At 41.7% G+C, this 22,596-nt stretch overlaps 1 protein-coding gene across 1 annotated transcript in view; it reads left to right on the forward strand.

Moving 5' to 3' along the window:
• Positions 1-22,596, forward strand: part of STK39 (serine/threonine kinase 39) — a gene marked incomplete at its 5' end in the record, with an annotated part of 266,483 nt that overhangs the window by 210,280 nt on the left and 33,607 nt on the right. Inside the window, one exon of the mRNA XM_081096279.1 lies at positions 1,205-1,273. Coding sequence (XP_080952405.1) covers positions 1,205-1,273 — 69 coding nt within the window. The remainder of the gene's footprint in view (positions 1-1,204; positions 1,274-22,596) is intronic.

The following is a 22,596-nucleotide window of genomic DNA, read 5'->3' on the forward strand; positions in this document are numbered from 1 at the left end:
AGTGTAAGATGTGTTTTGATGACTTTTGCTGTTCCATCATCAGCACAGTTTTATTTTTTGAGTTAATTACTGTGTCAGACAGCAGGCTGAGCCCTTTAAAGCCCAAGAATTTGAAAGATCATTGAGCCTCAAATTACTTGATTGCATGGGCATGCATACATACCCATTCACACAATTGCAATATCTAAAACAGATTTACAAGGAAACGCTGTCTGTGTTGAAGGCAGCCTGCGTCATAGCAAACTGCAGTTCAGTTTAGATGTTTGCTTGATTCAGCAGCTGTGCTTGCACATTTTCCCTGACTTTAGAAGACATTAAAAGTCAAAAGTCCATCTGCGTTGCTACCGCTACTGAGCTGGTTTCTTTTTATCCACCTACACAGTTCCTGGAGTTTGTGAGAATATAAGAAGGCCATGGGGATCACATCATCTCCCATATAAAAACATCGGGGTTCATAATGGTTCTTTTAAGCACATTGCAAATTTAGTTTCTCTTTACAAGGTCTTCAAGCAGACTTCTCACTTTTATCATGTTCATTCATAGCCTTTCAATTAAGTAATTTCAGCCATATCTACTTGCTATAGCATGTTCAGTCTCATCTTTATAAGACTGCAAACTCCTGACACTTATCACTGAGAAATATATTCTTTTATTCAACCACATTTTCTAAAAAAATGAATCTGTTGCTATCAAGTGATCAGTGTCATGTTAAAGGAGTTTCTTAAATAGCTCATCTTATAGTCCAACAAACTCATAGGATGTTTGTACCAAATATAAGGTTGTATCAAATGCTACCTTTTCAGCCTTTGCCATAAATTCTGACTGAATAGCTACTAATAATAGAAAAGGATTGATGCTGGCTGGAACTGACCTCGGGAAGAAGGAAAAGCAGTGCCATAGGGACCAGCTATGAGAGAAAATCTAGAGGTGCATTTCAGGATTAATTTAGAGGTGCACTTGAGGATTAATTAAGACAGTAGCCAAAGGGCAAGAGAAATGAAACAATAATTTTGTGTAACTTCTGTTGAATAAATAACATGATGCAAGTACATGGCAGGGATTTTTTTTCCTCCTGATAGAATCTGAATTGTTGAATTAAAACACATGTGAGTAATTTTTGTAAATTAAAAAAATATATTTTACATTGTACTGGATTGCTGATTTTTTTTTGTTACTAATACATATTCATTTCCTATTTGGACAGATACAGCAGATGGCGTTTCTCAGGAGCTCTTCTCTGCTGGCTTGGTTGATGGTCATGATGTAGTTATAGGTAAATCACTTTTTAGTATGCAGTGTCATTTTGTTGATATATCACATGGAAATGCATTTAGAAGCAAAGTTTTCATAAAGGTATAATGTATTCTATGCTTTTTGAAAATTTCTTTTTGCGTTCTCATATTTTATTTGAAGGACGTACATTTAAGAGTCATTTAATTTTCTTTTTTAAAAACTCCTTTATGTCCTTCTGTCCCATTTATCTGGATGTGATTTAGCCAATAAGGAATGTCACTTGTTGGAAACATAACAAAGAACTCAGAAGTAAGACCCAAAAGTCCATGACAACAAAAATACAAGGCTATAAATTCTGTGCTCCAAAGTATGGGGACCTCTGGGTCCTTTTATGAGGGTTTCTCTGTTCTTTTTTTGGACAGAGTTTTAATACGCTTAGATGTTAGGTTTTTTCAGTCCTTAGCAAGATTCTTCATAAAGTCTTAAGGTTGGACTTAAAGATCATGCAGGCTGGTTCTGTGTAGAGAAGGAAGCAAATTCCTAAAGTGATGAGTGGTTTATCCAGGGCCATATTGCTGGGTTGTGGCAGGCCCACTTCACTTTGAAACTAGGGCTCTTTCTGCCACTTTTAGAATCAAAAGACAGCTCCATGGAAACAGAGAAGCCTGCTAAACAACAGATACAGGATGGGAGCAAGAAATGACAGGTGGCCTCCTGACAAGGCGACAGAGGCAGAAAGGCTGTAAGAGACAGACTCTGCCTTCTAAGAAAACGTACAGCCTGATTCCACCTAGGGCGAGGGTGAATACCTCCACATTCCTCAGCAAATTCTTAGTTACGAAGATTTTATAATTCAGCCTCTGGCCGGGTATTCAAAATGATGTTCCTAAGTAATCCAGATGACTTAACATTATATTAAGGTAAATTATGACATTATATTTTTATTGTTAATTATAATAACATATTAGAGAAATATGTAATATGATAAAACTTTCTTCAAAAATATTCAAATCAAAACCAATGCTTGAAATGACTTGGGCCTTTTAAATGATATGTTTTAACTAAGAAGCATCACTTCCCCAATAATGCTGAAATATGTGATTGAGAGGGAGCTTGAAGCAGAGATACTCACCTATCACAATAATTTCTTCCTATGAACTCTCTTACATAGATCATTATAAAATGAACTAGAGGCCCGGTGCATGGGATTTGTGCACTGGTTGGGGGTGTGGCCTGTGGGGATTGGCCCGCTGTGGGAGCGCCGCTCATCCTGGTCAGGCAAAGGCTGTGGACCCACCCTCTGAGCAGCTGCTCTCCGCTGTGGGAGTGTACTGACCACCAGGGGGCAGCTTCTGTGTTGCCTTCTGTGTTACCTTCATAGCAACTGGTCATTCTGCCGTTCACATGCTGGGCTTTTATTATACAGACAGTCCTTGGGTTACGACAGACTCGACGTATGTCGTTTTGTGGTTATGTCGCTATCTCCCATTTACATGTAAAAAAAAGTTCCATCATTTCAACGTATGTACATATGTGCTTTATGTTTTTTATTATTTATTTACCACAAGTAAAGGTCAGGAGTTGTTATCTTTCTTTTAAATTTTTTTTTTACTGTTTTATTTAATTACTGCTGTGTATGTGCTCCATGTGAGTGACGTAGGTGCTTACATAGGTGGGTTCTGACTTACGGTGAAAATTGCGTTACGTTGCGCTGTAGGAACGGATATCCGATGCAACCCTAGGATCTACTGTATAGGATGATTTTGTTTAAATCCGAGTAACTGGGTTTTTAGTGGAATGTTAGAATTCTGGCTAAAGCATCAGTTTCTAATATATTATTGATATACAAATAGTAGTTCATAAATGTAAGAATATATAAATATCTTTTTAATTAGAAAAATTAAGCTTTTTTCCTATTATATGTGAAGTGTACACATGATTTCACAAGGAAGCTCTGATTCTTCTACCAAGTGGTGCATGTGTAAGGAGATAGGTATTTTATTTATTTATTTATTTATTTATTTATTTATTTATTTAAAAAAAATATTTGTATTGATTTCAGAGAGGGAGGGAAAAGTAGAGAGATAGAAACATCAGTGATGAGAGAGAGTCATCAATCAGTTGCCTCCTGCACACCCCACATGGGGGCTCAAGCCCGCAACCTGGGCATGTGCCCTTGACTGAAATTGAACCTGGGACCCTTCAGTCTGCAGGCCGACACTTTATCCATAGAGCCAAACCAGCTAGGGCTAGGTGATAGGTATTTTAAAGGAAAGCATTTATGTGTATCTCCTTATGTATTCTTTCTTTCACACTTTCCTTTAAAATCTTGTGAAGGCTCATGGCCAACAGAGTTTTTAGCTGAGTTTTCTGAGCTGGGTAAAAAGGTCAGTTCAACTTTGGCATCTATGATAAATTTCATATCAAAGTTCTTTATGTTAATAGTTCCTAGGTAAATTAATACGTGAAAATAATAATCAAAAAAAACTTTTTTAAAACACCTATTAATGTCTCCTATTGGGCAAGAAGTCAAGGGTCAAATGATCTTTTGATTTGAGTTGATTCTGGCAGGTGTTTGGAACATGGAGAATAAAAGATTTGTGAAAAGATACTAGGTGACATCTTTGTCTAAGCATGGTCTTGCTTTAGGTACTACAGTGAAATTTAGTGTTCTCTCTTTTGCCTCATGCTCAGCTGACTCAAGAGGATATTTTAGTTGCTGAGGGTTTTTTGTTGTGGTGGTGGTTGTTGGGTATTTTTAATTTTTATTAAAGTAGAGCTGACATACAATATTAGTTTCAGGTGTACAACATAGTGATTCAGTGTTTATATACCTTGCACTGTGATCACCACAAGTAGAGTAACCATCACTCACCATCATGCAAAGTTTTTATGATACTATTGGCTATATTCCCTATGCTGTACATTGTAAATGTGTATCCTATCTAATAAAGAGGGAATATGCTAATTGATCCTCACACTGTCGCAAAGATGGCAGCGCCCACAGCTAAAAAGGAGGGAATATGCTAATTGACTGTCCCACCCTCAAAGATGGAGGTGCCCACAGCCAGAAGATCGTGGTGCCCAGTCCCCTCAGCCCTGCTGGAGCAGCAGGTGCATGGCAAGGCCAGGCCCACCCCTAAGTGAGCACGGCAGCTCGGCAGCTCCGCACACCTGCCTCCAGAGTCCCCCAGTCCCCTCAGTCCCCCAACTGCTCAGGGCCAGCCTGAGGCACAGGCAAGCCTCAGATGGCAGCTGCCCAGCCGCTCAGGGCCGCCTGAGGCTCAAGTAACCAGGGCCTGCCGAGGCTTTGCGCTGCTGGCAGTGGCAGCAGCAGAGGTGTGATGGGGGCGTCACCTTCCCCTGATTTCTGGGTTGCCTCCCGTCCCTGAGGGCTCCCAGACTGTGAGAGGGGGCAGGCTGGGCTGAGGGACCCCCCTCCAGTGCATGAATTTTCATGCACTGGGCCTCTAGTTTATTTTATAACTGGAAGTTTGTACCTGTTATTCCTCTTGACTTCTTCACCCACCTCTTCCCCTCCTCTCTAGTGAACATTAGTTTCTTCTCCGTATCTATGAGTCTGTTTTGTTTGTTTTTTAGATTCCCTGTACAACAGTAGGTTTACAATTGTGAATACATGAAACAAAGAGTTTATTATTGTATTATTACTTATTTGTTATTGTATTATTTTCCATACAAACAACTGTAAACCTACTTTTGCCCCATCGTGTATAAGTGAAGCTATGTGGTATTTGTCTTTCTCTGTCTGACGTATTTCACTTAATGTAATACTTTCTGGGTTTATCAGTGTTGTCACAAATGGCAATATTTCATTCTTTTTTATGCTGAGTAATATTTCATTATCTATACATATGTATAGCATACATATATGTGTGTATGTATGGATATATACACTCCTATGTTCACTGCAGCATTATTTACAGTAACCAAGATATGGAAACAGTCTAGGTACCCATCACATCATCTATTTCCATTCACGTATTGATGCACACCTAGGTTGCTTCCATACCTTGGCGATTGTAAATAATGCTGCATGAACATAGGAATGCATATATCTCTTTAAAATCGTGTTTTTGTTTTCTTTTAAAAGTTAAATTGCTGGATCAAGGTAGTTCTATTTTTAATTTTTGAGGAACCTCCATACTGTTTTTCATAGTATCTGCCCCAGTTTACAATCCCATCAATAGTGCATGAAGGTTCTCTTTTATCCACCTCCTCACCAACACTTATTATTTGTTGACTTTTTTATAATAGTCATTCTGAGGTACGAGGTGATATCTCATTGTGGTTTTGATTTGCATTTTCCTGATGATTAGTGATCTTGAGCATCTTTTCATATATTTATTGGCCATTGGTATATCTTCTATGAAGTTATTTATTCAGATCTTCTGCCCATTTTTTAATTTAATTGTTTTTTGCTATTGAGTTGTATGAGTTTTTTAATAGACTTTGGATAATAATCCCTTATTGGATGTATGATTTGCAAATATTCCATTCAGTAGGCCTTTTGTTATTATTGTTTTTTATGGTTTCCTTCACTGTGCAAAAGCTTTTTAGTTTGATGCAGAAATCTGTTGCATTTCTATACGCTAATAACAAACTATCTGAAAGAGAAATTAGGAAAATAATTCCATTTAGAGTTACATCAAAAAGACTAAAATACTTAGGAACAAATTTAACCAAAGAGGTAAAAAAAACCTGTGCTCTGAAAACTGTAAGACATGGATGAAAGGAATTGAAGATGACACAAATAAATGGAAGGATATACCAAGTTCATGGACTGGAATGATGTTCCAAAGCATTCTATAGATTAAATGCAATCCCTATCAAAATACCAACGGCATTATTTTTCAGTGAACTAGAAAAAATAACCTTAACATTTATATGAAACCACAAAAGATCCCTATAGCCAAAGTAATCTTGAAAAAGAACAAAGTCGGAGGTATCATAGTCTTTGATTTCAAACTGTGCTAAAATTTATAATCAAAGCACTATAGTAATGGCACAAAAACAGACACATAGATCAATGGAACAGAAATAAGAGCTCAGAAATAAACTCACATTTATATCATCAATTAATCTACGACAAAGGAGGCAATAATATGCAATGGGGAAATGACAGTCTCTTCAATAAGTGGTGTTGGGAAAACTGAGCAGATACATGCAAAAAATGAAACTGGACCACATTCTTATACAATATAAAAAAAGTAAACTCAAAATGGATTAAAAATTTATATGTAAGACTTGGAACCATAAAACTCCTAGTAGAAAACAAAGAATAAACTCTGACATAGGTCTTAGCAATATTTTTGGGGGGTTATGTCTCCCCTGATATGGGCAACAAAAATAAATTGGTTATTGAGTTTTTTAAAGGTGGGAATTCAGACATACTTCATGAACAACTAATTGAGTGTGTTTTCAATATAGTACCAGAAAGCTATTTTCCATGATTTTATTTAGTCATTCTTCCTAAGTTTTTTTTTTCTTTTTTATATTGCTTCCCTCCCCCCACTTCTTAGATCTAAACTCTGTAATGTTGGAGTCAGACCGAGTATGTGGTCTGCCTTATTGAGTAGGATTGTCGATACCTTATAGGGATATCACACCTAAGAGTTACAAATAACATTTGTATATTTCATTGATCATCACATCAGTTCTATAAGGTATAGATTATTTTTCATCAGTATTTTATGGATGAAAAAGGGAGGTCAAAAGTTTTTGAGGTATTGGAACTTGTCATGGTCCTTTAACTTAAATCTTTTTATTCCAAGCTCGAGTATCACCCTGACATTCTCTGTACAATTAATTTGATGCCTTCAGCATTGAAAAACAGATCCAGGTAAATTTAAGTAATGGTTGCTTTTGTGTCTCCTGGAAAAAAAAAAAAAAAAGAACGCTTGTGTCCTTCCTTACGTGATTTTCCTGCATCAGTAGACAAACAGATAAAACATATTCAATTCTGTCTCCTCTAACCTCTCAGCAATTCTTTGCTCCCTCCCTTATCGTGTATTTCTCTGTTACTGAATTTGTCCCACCAGCATATGAATATATTTTTATTTCTCACATTTTGAATAAAGCCCCCTCCTGCCTCACTTCAATTCTTTTCCTACCATTGTCTTTTGAACCCATTCTAGTTAGCTAACCTCCTCAAAAGAATTGCTTGCCCCTCCTGCTCACTTCAATTCTTTTCCTACCATTGTCTTTTGAACCCATTCTAGTTAGCTAACCTCCTCAAAAGAATTGCTTGCCCCTCCTGCTCACTTCAATTCTTTTCCTACCATTGTCTTTTGAGCCCATTCTAGTCAGCCCTTTGTCCTCCCATCTTTACACCATTTTTTCTTTCAAAGCCATATCTGGGTAAAGCACTGCCTGGCAGATGACATGGCACATGCAAAGGTGAGGCTAGAGCAGAGGAAGAAGTTAGGCAGCCTGTGAATGACGGCCACACCCCTAAATCCAGTGTTTAATTCTTGGTTCTTATCTCACTTGACTGTCAGCAGCATTGGGCATAGTTGACAATGCCCTCCTCCATGATAAGTTTTTTCATTTGATTTTTAAGACTTTATTCTCTCTTTGTTCTCCCATCATTCTGGTGTTTTTTCTCAATCTTTTTTGTTGATTCCTTCTCATTTATATGACCTCTGAATGTTGACCTGTTCAATGACTCTTTCCTTACGTCTCCTCTTTTCTCTAATCACTTACTCCTTGACAGTCCCCTCTAGTTTCATGGTATTAATTGCCTTCCATTCTCTATCTCCCAAATTTACATCTCTATGCAGTCCTCTCTTTTGAATCCCAGTCTCATATCCAGCTTGCTTTTTGGTGTTCTCACTTCGAAGGCTAATAGGCATCTGGATTTAATGAACATCTCCTGACTTGCCAGTCCAGTAGCCTTGCACTCTAAGCTGATGGTAGCTCCATCTTCTCAGGTGCTCCAGTCAAAAGCCTAAGAGCTGTCTTTAACTTTTCTTTCTCTTTTACCTGAAATCCAGCTTATCTGAATGTACCCATGGCCCAGCCATTGCTCACCACCTTGCTTCCTATCCTATTTGCAGCCCCTCTCATCTCTCAGCTGAATTATTGCATTCATCTCTTCACTGGTCTCCCTGCTTCTCTTCCTGCCTCCCTTCAGCCTGTTCTCCCCTCAGCAGCCAGGTAAAGAGTTAAGTCACATACATAAGACCACATGTTTTGATTCCATTTATATGAAATGACCAGAATATGGAAACCCATAGAATCAGAAAGTAGATTAGTGGTTGCCAGGGCCTGTGGGACAGGTGGGAAAGAGAAGTGACCGCTATTTGGTGTGGGTTTCTTTTGGGGATGATGAAAACGTTCTAGAATTCAAAATGATGATGGTTATACAACCTTCTGACTATACTAAAAACCAGTGAATTGTGAATTCACTGGTGAGGATGAATTTTATGACATCTGAATTATATCTCAAGAAAAGTAAGCCAGATCACATTATTGCTTTAAATAAAACTCTGATGGCTTTCCATCCCCTGCATCATCGGTCCCCTGTCACTCCTCAGACCTCCTTCCTCTCTTCTACTCTCCCCCTTGCTCATTCTACCCCATCCACACTGGCTTTGTACTTCCTATTACTTCTGCAGTTTGCTTCTTCTCCCTGTGTATCTCCTAGGGCTGAAATTCTGCCCCTCAAAGGGGCCTTCCCTGACCAGGCCAGTTAAAATTGCAATACACCCCCAACTTTACCCACCTCCCTTCCTTTATTATTTTTCCTATTCTCTCCCCATCGAATAGGCTATATGTTTCATTTATTTTATTAACTATACTGGGTTTTCCCTTGAAAATAATTTTCTTGAAGGCTAGTATTTTTATCTGCTTTGTTAACTGATAATGTTCCCATTGCCCCAAACTGCATCCCCCATAGTAGGCACTCCATAAACACTTGCTAGAGATAAATTCCATTTTGAAATATACAGATATCTCATAATATTTACTTTAAAAACAGATTTGGAATATAGGATTACATTATTTTAATAATCTCACTTTCGAGAGTACAGGATTCAAGTAGCATTTTATAAATATGAAATCCATTCACTTGACAAAGGCTGTCCATGAAAAAGTCCAGTTCAGCTTAGAAAGTTGGCTTATAAAGATTTCAGTGATTTCTTGTATGTGCATTTTTTTTCAACTTCCATAGTATAAAACAAATAACATCGAAGTAGATTTAAAAAATTTTTTTTCAGAATTTTCTCTTGAGTTGGAGTAAGTGCTTAAAGGCAACATGAAAGACCTGATAAAAGCAATAGGATGTGTTAAAGAGCAGTGAATGTTATGACTTTTACTATACTGTAGCAAGTGTTACAAAAAAATCTTCGATGCCTAGCTCCAGGCAGAGTTTGGATTGAGAAAGACCTGGTGCTGTGACATAGAGATGGCTTTTATGCAGAAGCAGGGCCACGTAGAAATTCAATGCTGTGTTTTTAGATTGTGTGGGGCCCAAAAATAATAATTTTCCTCCTGCCTGCTCAGTTTCTCTAGCTAATAGTGAGATTAACAGGAGAAAATGTCCGAAGTTTATTATAAGAATACATGCTCAGGGGCGCCATAAGAATGGGTCCCAAAATACATTGGGCAGTTGAGGCTTGTGTGCCATCTGGACACAAGAGAAAAGGGGGGTAGGGTCTGAGATCTCAAAGGGGAAATAGGCAGTTTACAGGTAGCCCAGACTGAGCTGAGCACGTGGTTAAACAAGTCCCCGCTAGGCAGCCCAGAGACAGAGGGAAGCTGGGGTCAGTCTAGCCAAGGGGCCTCTGCTCGGACCTTTCCTGGATGATGCTAAGGTGAATAAGCTGACTCCTCTCCCGGGGCAGGCCTTTCCATCTCTCTTAGGAGGAAACGGGGAGGGTTAAAGGTTCTTTCTGGGTCTTTTCTTTTGTCATAACCAGCTTAACATCAATGTCCCAAAAGGCACATTTGGGGGAGGCAAAACTTTAGTATCCTTTAACTGAAATAATAAACCCCTTCCGTTGTGTTGAAGTGCAGCACTACCTTATGCCTTGTTATAAAATGAAAACGGATAAGGTGGGTAAGACCTCCTGGGTGGGTGTGGGTTTAAAAAAAAATCAGTTAACTTTGCAAGATGCAAAATTTGATAAGTAAGCATAAATTGACTTATCTTGCCTGGCTGGGATGACTGACAGATGGAAATAGACCAATCTGAGTCCCCATTCCAGTTGTTTCAACGAGGGACCCCAAGGATGGCTGATACAGGGAGGCAGCAGAAAAAACTTATTTTCTTTGCCTCCCAGTGAAAGAACACCAATCAGAAGTTTTCTCTGCCATAGAGAGACAAGGGAGAAAGGAAACACTCATGTACAAAAGACAAGCATAGTTCTGAATTCTGTTCAGACCTTGTGATATGCACCTGATATTTTTGAGTCTCTCTTGAGTAAATGTTAGAACTTCAGCAAAAGAAGGAACACCATAGGTGTTTCCTAGTTGCCTGGACTGCTCACTAGTTCCTACAAAGTTGCTGAGGTCCCCTCAGCAATGCCCCATCCAGGGGCCAGGGTGCTGCAGTGAGTGAAGGGAGGAAAGGATGCCGCTTGGCAGCCAACTTCCTGAGAAGTGCCTACCAACTGCTCTTTGCTCAGTTTTTATATCAGCATTTTCTGGCTTTGTATCAACATATGTCTATTTTTTTCCCTTCAAGTGGAATTTAGAGCCAGATGTTGGCATTTCTGTTTCCTAAGAAAGGAACTGTTTTTGCATTCATTTGTATAATTTTCCTTTGATGGATTTGGAGGCTAGCTGACTAGTTATCACAGCACCAGGAGCTGATATGAGCTACAGATATTCTCATACACCCTGTCAGTAGGCTCATGACATTGTCCCTGTCCTTGATGTACTCATTTCCTGAACGTGGACAATCCTGTTCAATACTTGCCTGCCTTTCAAGAGTCATCATAAATGCCATCTCCATGAAGCCCTCCTTGATGCTCGCCCTCGCCAACAGATTCTGGAGAACGTTTTTCCTTGTCTTGAATGCCAGAGAGTTGTATTTTTACCATTTTTTAGTGATACGTGGCTTCATCCTGCTATACTTCCTGGTAGTCTTCTCTCTGTGTGGAGGTCGAGGGCACCTTTAGAGCAAGCCTGTCTTCTATTTTATTCTATCCTCTACAATTCTTGCCACACACAGGTGCTTAGTAATTATGCCCATGCATAAATGAATACATTTATTTCTGTTTAGCAAATTAAACACTGGAATAGTTCATGAACTGATAATTTGGACAATACAATATTATTATACCCTCTCCATGATTGATTTTTTTCTCTCTCTCTGCCCCTCTTTTCCTTCCTTCTTCCTTCCCTCCTTCCCTTTTTCCCTTCCCTCCCTCCCTCCCTCCTTCCCAGATTGACTTGAATCCTGCCTCTTGAGAAGGAATTGTGGTTGGTCTAAAAGCCCCTGTCCTCTAGTGCTTGCTGAGGTGACAGTGTTTGTCTCAAAGCATGGACTGTGAGGTGCCTGAACCAGAAGCTCATCGTGGGCTCTTATTAAATGTGCCCACTTCTGGGTTCCAGCCCAGAGCTGCAGAGTCTGGAGTCTTGGGCATAAAGTCGGGAAATTTGCATTTTAAATATGCATCCTTGTGATGCTCATACATGGTAGATTTTCTGTGGCCACTTCTTTAGTGTCTGCTTGCAGTAAACTTGGGAGACTTAGTTCATTTTATCATCTTTCTAATTTCCTTTGGTTTTTCTGCGTTGATTCTCTTCTCACTTTGGGAGTTTGTTTTAAAACTGTGCCAGTTAACTTTTTAAAATCGCGTGTGTCTAAGTGGTGAAGATGAGTGGAAGAGCATCATCACTGGTGTAAAGTTTTACCAAACTGAGCCAGTAGAGTTTTTATCAGAACTACTGTTGCTGCTCAGGGTGCAGCAGACCCTGCAGGTAGCCTTCAGCATGTACATCCTATATAATAAAAGCCTAATATGCAAATGGTCCCTTTGGGCGGTCTTTCGACTGCTCACTATGACGTGTGCTGACCAGCAGGGGTTGGCGTGGATCATGGCAGGCGTCGCCGGCTCTGGCAGTGGGCCGCTGCCGGCCCTAATGGGCCCCGATGAGAACGGGACCGCAGCGAGATGGTGGAGCAGGTGAGCGGGCAGGACCAGGCCAAGGCGGGTGTGAGCGGGTGCCAAATTGCCCCACTTATCACCCTGAAGATAGCGACCAGTGGCAGCAGTCAGGGGTGGGGCCACTGCCCGGCTCAAGGTGCTGAGGGAGCCAGGTGGGGGGCCTGGCCCCATTCGATTGTCCCACAGGTGGGATGGTAAAGCAAGTGAGGGGATGGTGCCAGGCCAAGGTGGGGTGCCAGGCAGGGCTGCGAGGCTGCGAGACTCGGGGCACAAGCTGAGGCCCAATCCCCACAGGCCAATCCGAGGGACCCCACCCATGCACGAATTTGTGCACCGGGCCTCTAGTTTCTGTATAACAGCAAACTGTCTTTAGGCTCCAACAACTTCTCATATCTTCTCCACCTGGTGTCCAAGGAGGTCCAGTCCCTGGCAGAGGGACTCAGACACAACAGTTGTTGTAGTAGAGCAGGATTCAAGGAGTGAGTACTCCCACAATTGCTCCAATGATCAGGGTCAAGGAAAAACTTACGCCCCAACAAATGGTGCAGGGGGCAAGAATCAAGGACTAAGTACTCCAACAATAGGAGGAACTTACTTCCTTAACACTGGGTTTAGACAGGCTCAGGATTAGTTGAATGATATCAATAAATACAGTCCAGTGATTCCTGATTAAAAGTTGTCTGTATGATGATTTAATAGTCCAGGAAACTAGGACCTAGAAATGGCTTGGGAGCCCTTGACTCATTGCTTTCCTTATCTATTTTTAGCAGAAATAAATATTGAACAGTTTAATAAAGCACAAGGTTACCATTTTCAAAAATGTGCCACTGCTCCTGGTTTTCCAAATATCTTTATTTCTTTAAAAGTGTCTTTATTTACATATTTATTCCCTAAATAGGAAGTTGTAATGTTAATTTTAATTTTAAAAATTAGTATACAAAAATTATTTTTAAATATTTACAAATGATAACCTGCACTATCTATAATAACAAAAGTGTAAAAGTGTAATATGCAATTCGACCAAACAGCAGAATGACCATCCAGACGACCTTCCAGACGACCATGCTATGGCACGCACTGGCACCAGGACAGCAAAGGCGTGTGCAATGCAATTGGTTGGAGGATCACCCTGCAGAGGGAGGCCCAGGCCACCCTCTGTGAGGCAATCGATCACAGAGCCCTAGCCGGGTGGGCGGGGCCTCCCTCTGCAGGGCAATCATTCTGGGGGCCCCACGATCAATCACCCCACAGAGGGAGGCCCAGGCCAGCCAAGCAATCACACCTCACACCTGTTGCCCGCAGAGGGAGGCAACTGGTGGCAGAGGGGAAGAGCCGCACAGATGGCAAGCAGTAGTGGGGGCAGGGCCAGCTGCCAGCATCTGGGGGAAGGAAAGCCCCAATAGTCCCTGATCACCAGCCAGGCCTAGGGACCCTACCTGAGGGGTTCCAGATTGCGAGAGGGCGCAGGCCGGACTAAGGGACACACCCCCCAACCCCCCACCCCGGGAACGAATTTCGTACACCGGGCCTCTAGTCTAATATAAAAATGCCATGCATGACTTGCACTTCTAGATGAATTAAATTGGTTGAACTCTTTTGAGAGGTAGTAGAATTACACACACTGTTGCTATTTAAATAGCCAAAGAGCTGTTTGCACTGTGGAATGCTGGGGACAAGGCCTGAATAAATGTGCAGAGAGCTAGCTTGCTCTCCTAGGCAAATGTGCACGCTCATTCGCACTGTCTCTCTCTCTCTCTCTCTCTCTCTCTCTCTCTCTCTCTCAGCATTAAATTGAAATTAATGGTCTATGGGTTAATATATGTTTAAGTTTATTCAATTGCATCAGACAGACAGACTTGCAGTCTGGGGACTTGCAATACTCCCTTGTCCCCCAAGAAAACAATTTACTAACAAGCCATGTCAGAAGCCAAAATGAGCCGCCCACTCCTGTGACTAAATCCACTGCCTGCCACAGCCACCCCTGTGCTTACTTATCTGCCAATTCTAGTGGAAAATGATCGGCTATTCAGACAAAAGTTGGCAGAATTGTTAATAAAGACATTCTGATTTGGGGGGGAGGGGGCAGAATGGGACAATTCAAAATTACCTTTAAAAATATGGGCAAATGTTATTTCCAGGAAGTTCTAAAAAGCATAAAATAACATCTGTAATTTCCCCAAAGATGTTCTCAGTTTCTGTTACATGATTATGAATCAGAGCTGCAGTAAACCACTCTGTAAGCCCTGATTTTCTAATTAACTTAAGTTGGGACTTATGGATCCTCTTTAAGACATTGCTACAGCTAGACTCCCGTTTAGATCTATATTTAATTTCACTGACGTGAAACTAGAGGCAGCTAGTAGATTAGTCTTAGCTATTCACTGTCAGTAGAGTCTTGCTTTTTTCAAGTTCGTTAAATTCTCCTTTTTAATGTGTTCATCTTTCTTTTAACTCTGGAATCAGATATGCCTTAAGATTGCACTCAATCTAGCCAACTTTCTAACTATTGAATTACAGTAAGCCCCAGATTACTGGTCCCTGTTTATAACAGAGAATATCTTTCCAGTGGAAGCAAAGTAGGTTTACTGTGCTAAAGGAAACCTAGTCTTTGTGATAGTACACATTTTTCTAACACCACCAGGCATGGAGGATTGAAATTAAATGGCTCTTTTCCTGATAGTATTCTCCATTAGAAGATTGATCTGTCTTTGGCTATAGTGCATGCTTACATGTGTGCGTGTGTTTACCCACTTTAGAAGTCTCTGGGCTTACATGAATTTAACTATTCCATCAATAGTACAATATTGTAGATGTAAGTAGATGTCCAGTTGTGCTTATTAATAGATTGATAGATATAATCCCAAACCAAATCTCTCTGCCACTTGTTTTTTTTTACACACTATTAGGAGAGATAAAACATAAGTCACTGCCTCCTCCTGATTTCTTATATGACAGAAAGCAGAACTCCCTGTCTACCCAATCAAAATATTTTAGAGTAAATAAACAAAATCAGGTCAACATTTTTGATGCAATATGGGCTTATCACTATTTTTGGCTTCATGTTTCATTATAATCTTAAATTTGATCCTATATCTTGCATTTGGTTACCATTTTTAAAAAACAAAGAGGCCCTTTTTGCCAACCCTAAGAAAACTTAGTTCTAATTTTGCACTCCTTCACTTTAGCATCCCAAAGGTTATATAAGAATGCGTTCACCCCCGATTTGTTTTAAGACACGGAGAGACCCTGAATGGCCACCCCGTTGAGAAACATGTCCCTTTCAGCAGGCTTACATTTCTCCATTGTATCATCAATGTTTGTGTCCGATTTTGTTGTTGAGCTAATGTTTTCGAAGTGCCCTCTATACTGTGAAAGTCATAGCAAGCATTCCTTGAAAGCAGGTGTTCCTGGAGGATCCCATGTCTGATGAGCAGTAGAACTACCTGCAGGAATTTGCAGTCAGGAAAGCATTTGAATAGCCGTGCATGCAGACTCTTGGCCCTGGCTGCACACCCCTCTGGCCAGAGTACACTAAAGCAGAAAGTGGAGAAAGAGAAGGAGCTGTCCATTAAACTTGGCAGGCAGATTTTTTTTTTTTTGGTCCAATTCTTTAATAGCAAATGGCCTTAATCTTCACTGCAGGGAACTTGGTCAGCCATAAGAAGTTTGTTAGTTGAAATGAGAGTATCAGATTCAAAGTATCTTCTCAGTAATAGACCCCAGGAGGGCTAATTTATAACAGATTTTGAGACTTCTTGCCAGTTTGTGATTGTTAGCTGAGTCTTTAGAAACTCAATATTCTCATGACTCATTTCTTCATTGGATGGTTGGATCCCGGATCAGAATTCTACTGCACTTTCTCATGACACTGATATGCCGGGTCAGAGGGACAGGAAAAGGCTTGCGACTTGCTGAGGCACCAGCCTTGCTGTCCTTCCCTATGAGCTGACTATTAAACCCTCACATATCATTCTCACTGTTTTGCTTCTAATGCTTGTAGTTGTCCATGGAACTGAGAGATAAGGTAAGAATGGCATGCACTGGAAATTTAACATCTCGTAGAAAGGTAGAATACAGATTAGGGGACTTGATTTGGACAGCACTACTCTTGGGAAGCATAAAAATGCTATAGGTTATTCTAACGGGCTTCTCGGCTGCTGGCACGGTAGGCTTGCTGGAGCACTCAGGTTTTCTTTCCAAAAATGTTGGCTTTTATATTTAGTGTTTGTGAAAATTATAATTAGGTAAGAAATGGCCATGAGAAATTAATTTTTGTTACTCTTTTCAGAGTGGATTTTTTTAAATGTCAAAAATATGGAACTCTGCACCTAATATAGCTCTGAACAGTGGTTTTATATGCTTAATTAGCAATAGTTAAATATAACAGCTAAGGCTTTTTGACATAATCTGAAATATTCATGCAGTTCAAATGTCTGCCGACTAAATGGTTCTCAGCCAATTATAACAGCTGCTCCCCTGGGTTATCACTGGGCATCCCCACAGGGATGTGTCCCAGGGGTCCGAGAGCCACTTTGTCAGTGCTGGGTACCATGCGGTGGGCTCACTGGCTCCCCTCTGCTCCCTGCCCAAGAGACTGCCTGAAAAATGCTCGCCAGCATCACCAGCCAGCATGGGGCCCAGTGCCCACACAGCGGTGCTGCCTGCAGTGGGCCCAGGGTACTTCCTGTTTAGTGGGCCAGAGTGGTACTTGCTCCACGCAGAAGCGGGGAGAAGGGCCTTCGACCACACTTTGTCATCCAGGCCCTGAAGCTGCCCTACTCCACTTATTCAGGAATGAAGCATCCAGTCTGCTCTGTGCTGGGTGCACCCAGTGAACTGAGCAGACAGGCTTCTTACCTCCAGGAAGCTCCCAGTCTCGCAGGAGGAACAGCCATCAGGCAAGCTGATACACAGGTGCAACTGACATTACAAATAGTGAGAAGTGCTCTAAAGCAGCGGTCGCCAGCCTTTTGGACCTCACAGACCACCAGTGGTCCGCGGACCACCGTTTGGCGACCGCTGCTGTCAGGGAAAAGCAAAGTGCAATGAAGAACGCAGTAATAAACAAGGGTCCTCAGGTAGACTCAAGAGCAGGGTCACCCCTCTGAGAGAGAAGCACCTGAGTGAAGTTTTCGGTTCAGCCTGGCCATGCTGGGCAAGGCTTACAGCTTGTGTGAAGATGGTGGACTTTGTGAAAGGTGACCAGTGTGGCCAGAACAGGTGAAGGAGGGTGACATGAGCTAAGGCCAGGCTGGATGCAGGGGCCAGAGAGTGCAGGGTCTTGTAAATAGCCACCTACCATAACGCCTTGTGAAAACAGAGTCCTAATCATTCCATGTTGATTGAGTCTCTATGTAGATAAAGCACAAATCTTGCACCTTCCCTGCCCTTTTGCAATTAAATAAGGCAAGTGGATGCTTCCCTTCGCCTCATTTATTCTGCAGAGTCGAAATATGCAGTTTATGTGGACTCAGACTCTTCTGCTGCCTCTGGCTTGATCCTCATTTGACTCAGGGGAGCAGGACCACAGGACAGGACAGTGGGCCTGGGGGACTTGAGAAATAAAAGCCGAAATGGTGCTTCCACGTACCAAGTTGCTTTAAATTCGGGGGCATTGAAAGTGACTTGTAACTTAATGTTTGGGGACCAGGAGGACTTTAGCGATACCTTCCAGGAATTTTGAATCCAGTTATTCTATCGAAAGGAAACTAGGATTCCTAGAAAAGACAAGATTTGGACACTAATTGCAGGCATTTCTTTATATTAATTGGTAACCAAACGGACTTCACAAATGTTCCCAAAGAAGGTGAAGGGTATTTTCCACTTCATAATATTGCCTCATCCTCATACAAATTGTGGTGCGGGTTCAGGTAACACTTGCCATTTCAAATTCATCAATTGCAATTGAATTTAGTGAATTTTCTTTCAGGGACTAAGACTCTAATTACCCAAATTAAAGTAGCCATTCAAGTGGCCTCCAGTTCAGAACGCAGGCCTGGTACACCAGGTCCTATTGGCTAACCTGCCTTCCTGTGAACTGGACGTAGAGCTGGGACAGTGCTCTCTCACAGAAGTGATCTCTGGAGTGTCGGTAAACTGGCAAAGCTCCCCGGCAGTGCTGGTCATTGCTTTTTCTTCCCTCCCCTTACTGGCTTTATTCTCTCTGCACTATTTCTTTCTAGGAGGAAAACTTTCCAAACTCTGAGGAGTAGAGGTCAATAAAAAAGTGAATGGCATAGAAATTACCCTACAGGACTCTACATAAGCTCCATTACTACACAGGCTCCTTCAACTGACATCTCCTGAAATTCTTTAACTGATTTCAGATTGATTGGTTAGTGGTCAATTTTAGCAGAATCATTTTTATGTGCCTCTTGAGTGGCCACGTGGCTTTCCACATTGTTCACTGCTTTTTGTGATTAAACTGATAGAACATCCCCATCTTATTTATTAGAATCTCAAACTCTAGGAGCTCGAGGTGGAGAAGGAGTGCTGCCTTTTGGATCAGATGCAGGTTCAGACCCCCCACTCTGCTCTGACAGCCAATGGATGACTTTGGAGGTTTCCTCTTCTCCTCACGCCTTCTTCACCCAGGAGTGACCCACTTAGAGAGTTGCCTTCTGAATGTTGATTACCTGCAGTGGTTATTGTGATGGCAGGGCTCTGAGAGGCACTCAGAAAGTGGTAGTCATTTCCTCTTTCTACTTGGGAGGCAATCCATCTGGCCTCCCGTCCAATAGAAGACATCTTTTGTGAAATACCAGGCAGAGAATGGAAGGCAGCCTGAGGTTTCCTCCAATAATATGCGACTCAGGTCCCTTGCAGGAGTGGAGGTGGAAACTCCACCTGGGAAGAATGACTTGAGCACTGTGTCCTTGGGATTGACCGTATGTCCCTCGGCCACCTCCGTGCTAGCAGTGGGCATCACCTTCTCCAGTGACTGCTCTGGCCCAAGCAGTGCTGGTACAAAAACAGTGACATGAAAACAGACGCTCAGGGATAGGTAACTAGGTCATTGGTCCTACCAAAGAGTTTACTGTGTTCAGCCTGGAGTTTTCTGCCTTGCTTCCCTGTGGCTGAAATTACCCTTTTCTACTGCCTGTGAGGATGCTGAACATGTGTGTACTGTTTGGCCCAAGAAGAGAGGTCCAGAGAGAAATGGGAATTCCTGCCCTGGCCAGTGTTACTCAATGGTTAGAGTGTTAGCCTGCTCACTGAAGGGTCGTGGATTCGATTCCAGTCAAGGGCGTATACCTGGGTTGCAGGTTTGATTGCCGGCTCTGATCAGGCAACTAATAGATGTGTCTCTCTCACATCAATGTTTCTTTATCTCTCTCTCCTTCCCTCTCTTCCACTCTCTCTAAAAAAAATTAAAGGGGAAAATATACTCTGGTGAGGATTAAGGCCCCCCCCCCCAAAAAAAAGGGAATTTCCTTGTCCTCCTGAGGCTCACCTTTTGAGCTCCAGTTCCATAGCCAATGATCTACCTCTTTCTCACCTTTGGCATGCTAATTCCGTCACCAAAAACCTCCCTCCTTTTTTGACACTTGACAACAGGAATGTCTGTTAGCTTCAGCGGGAGTTTACACCCCTTCTCAAGGAAGCTCACATTTTTTCCCATGACAGTGTGACCGTGCTCATCGGCCTCACCAGGCCAACCCAGACAGAAGGCAATGCAAAAAGTCTAATATTTTGCCCTGGCCAGGTGGCTCAGTTAGTTGGAATGTGGTCCCGTACACCAAAAAGTTGTGGGTTCAATTCCTGATTAGGGCATAAACCTAGGTTGTGGGTTTGATCCCCAGTGGAGGCGAATATGGGAGGCAACAGATCAATGTTTCTCATATTGATGTGTCTCTCCTTCCCTCCCTCTGTCCTCTCTATCCTCTCCCTCTTCTTCTTCTCTCTCTCCCTATTTCTCTAAAAATCAATAAACATACCCTCTGGTGAGGATAAAAAATAAGCATAATATTTTTACAGAGGAATAGCCAGTTTCTAAGAACTCGACCCACTGAATCAAGGGATGGTCTCAGCTCCCTCTGTAAAATGCACTGGTGCTGCCCAGGGCATGTCAGGTGCTCACTGCTGGGAGATGATGCACTAGTGTGCCCCCCACCCCCACATCTGCTCCCACCAGGTATGCTCCATGTTAAACAACAGTTTTTTCCCAAACTTGTTTATGCAGGCTTACATCTTGTTAAAATTGTATCATTTAAATAATTGATAAAATATGAGTTCAGAAGTGAATTATTTCTTCAAAAACCTGGTGGGATGCTTTAGGAAGCCTAATGATGAAAGCCGGTTGTTAAAATAAACACAAACTGTTGTTAAATTAGGAATGAGAAAGATAACCTTAAAAAATAGAGAGATTTTAAAGATCTGGGACTTTCTAAATGGCCTTGGCTCCTACTTCACAAGATTTGTAAATGAGTGTACATTAATGTGATTTAAGTTAAACCATTAAATGTAAGGTTTATTTGTATCACAGTTTTATGTTTCCTTGCTTAAACTGCCTTTTTACATTAAACAGTCAAATAGCACTGCCGCCTCCATCAGATAAGAGTATTTCTTCTATACCTGCACACAGAATCAGCTACATGATCTGCAGGGCCCAGTGCAAGGTGAAAATGCAGGGTCCCTGGTGCTAAAATTAATTAGTAGTTCAAAATGAGAACAGCAGGGCATTAGAGCGAGCACAGAGCCCTTCCAAGGTCCTTGCCAACAGATGAAGGGGCTGGGAAGGAGAGGTGTTTGGGGGTGTGACCTCGCTCTATTAGTGCCAAAGAGCTTCCCCTGCTCGCTGCAGAATGGCTGGCGATCCACTTGTCTGTAAAACTGTCCCCTGAAACAATGCAGAATATATCTAACCTCTGTTTTCAAATATTGACTCAAATGTTTGAAAACTGCCAAAGCTTCCCCCTATTTCCTCTTCTTAATGAACGTTCTTGGGTGGCAATATAGTTCTCAATACAGTTCTGCCTTCATCGCATCTCTCTTGGCAGTCTCTAGTTTTTCTGTGTCCTTCTGAAGGGCATTGTACTCTTATCTGTATTTGTATAGTTGAGCTTTGTGACCCCAAGCACTTAACTTTGTCTAATACTATTTTTCTTTGTTTGGATCTACACAGCGTCTCTGGCTGTATGGAGACTTCTTTCCAGGAAGTTCTAAAACCAATGTTCTTTCTGGCATAATTTTTAAGTGTATTGAAATTGTATGAAATGTACCTTGAAAGCATCATGCTAAGTGAAAGAATCTAGGTGCGAAAGGTCACATATTGTATGATCCCACTTATATGAACTACACAGAATGGATAAATCCATGGAGACAGAAAACAGATTAATAGTTGCTGGGAGCTGGGGAAGGCAGGGTGGCAGTGCTTGCCTCTGGGGATGAGGTTTTCTTTGGAGTGATGAAAACATTTTTGAACTAGACAGAGGTGGTGGTTGCACAACATTTTGAATGTACTAAATGAATGTCACTGAATTGTTAACTTTTAAAGATTTTCATCTCAAAAAACATTCTATGAAATGATATTAAAATACTAGAGGCCCGGTGCACAAAATGCCTGCATGGGTAGCGTCCCTAGGCCTGGCCGGCGATCAGGGCTGATCAGGGCCTTCCGGATGCCGGCCAGGACCTTCCTTCGTTCTGCGCCGCCCCCTGCTGGTCAGCACATGTCATAGCTAGCAATCGAACTCCTGGTCCAACTCCCGAGGGGACACTTTGTATATTAGCCTTTTATATAGAGAGATTTGAAATTTAGCTTTGCATATAAATACTGGAATGAGTAATGTTGATATTTCTTTGCTAGTAACTGTATATGAAGATTGTTTACTGCACACCCAACCCAAAGTACTACTTTTTCTTGGTAGCAGGGAAGGTGGTTATTGACAATGCAGCAATTCTTGCAGACACATAATATGTTAAAAACAAGGGAAGTTCATGTAACACTTGAACAGTGGAAAGTGCTGTAACTTTTCAGTAAGGTTTTGGATATGGGGATGTCCTCTCTTGCCATTCACCCAAGTTGCTGACTGGTTGGTATAAGACCGTATTCCACAATGACAGAGGGCCTTTAGCTTACAAAACTGGAACTCCAAAGGAAGGGACGGTTTCAGGGTTATTTAGTATCTCAGCTGCATCAGTCCCAACCTGGGCTCTCTCCTCTCTCAGCCGAGCTGTCCACAGTGTTGGCTTTAGACCCAGGCTTGTTCCCTTCATTGTCCGCACA

The sequence above is a fragment of the Myotis nattereri genome, assembly GCF_964212035.1.
Source record: "Myotis nattereri genome assembly, chromosome: 7".
Lineage (NCBI taxonomy): Eukaryota > Metazoa > Chordata > Mammalia > Chiroptera > Vespertilionidae > Myotis > Myotis nattereri.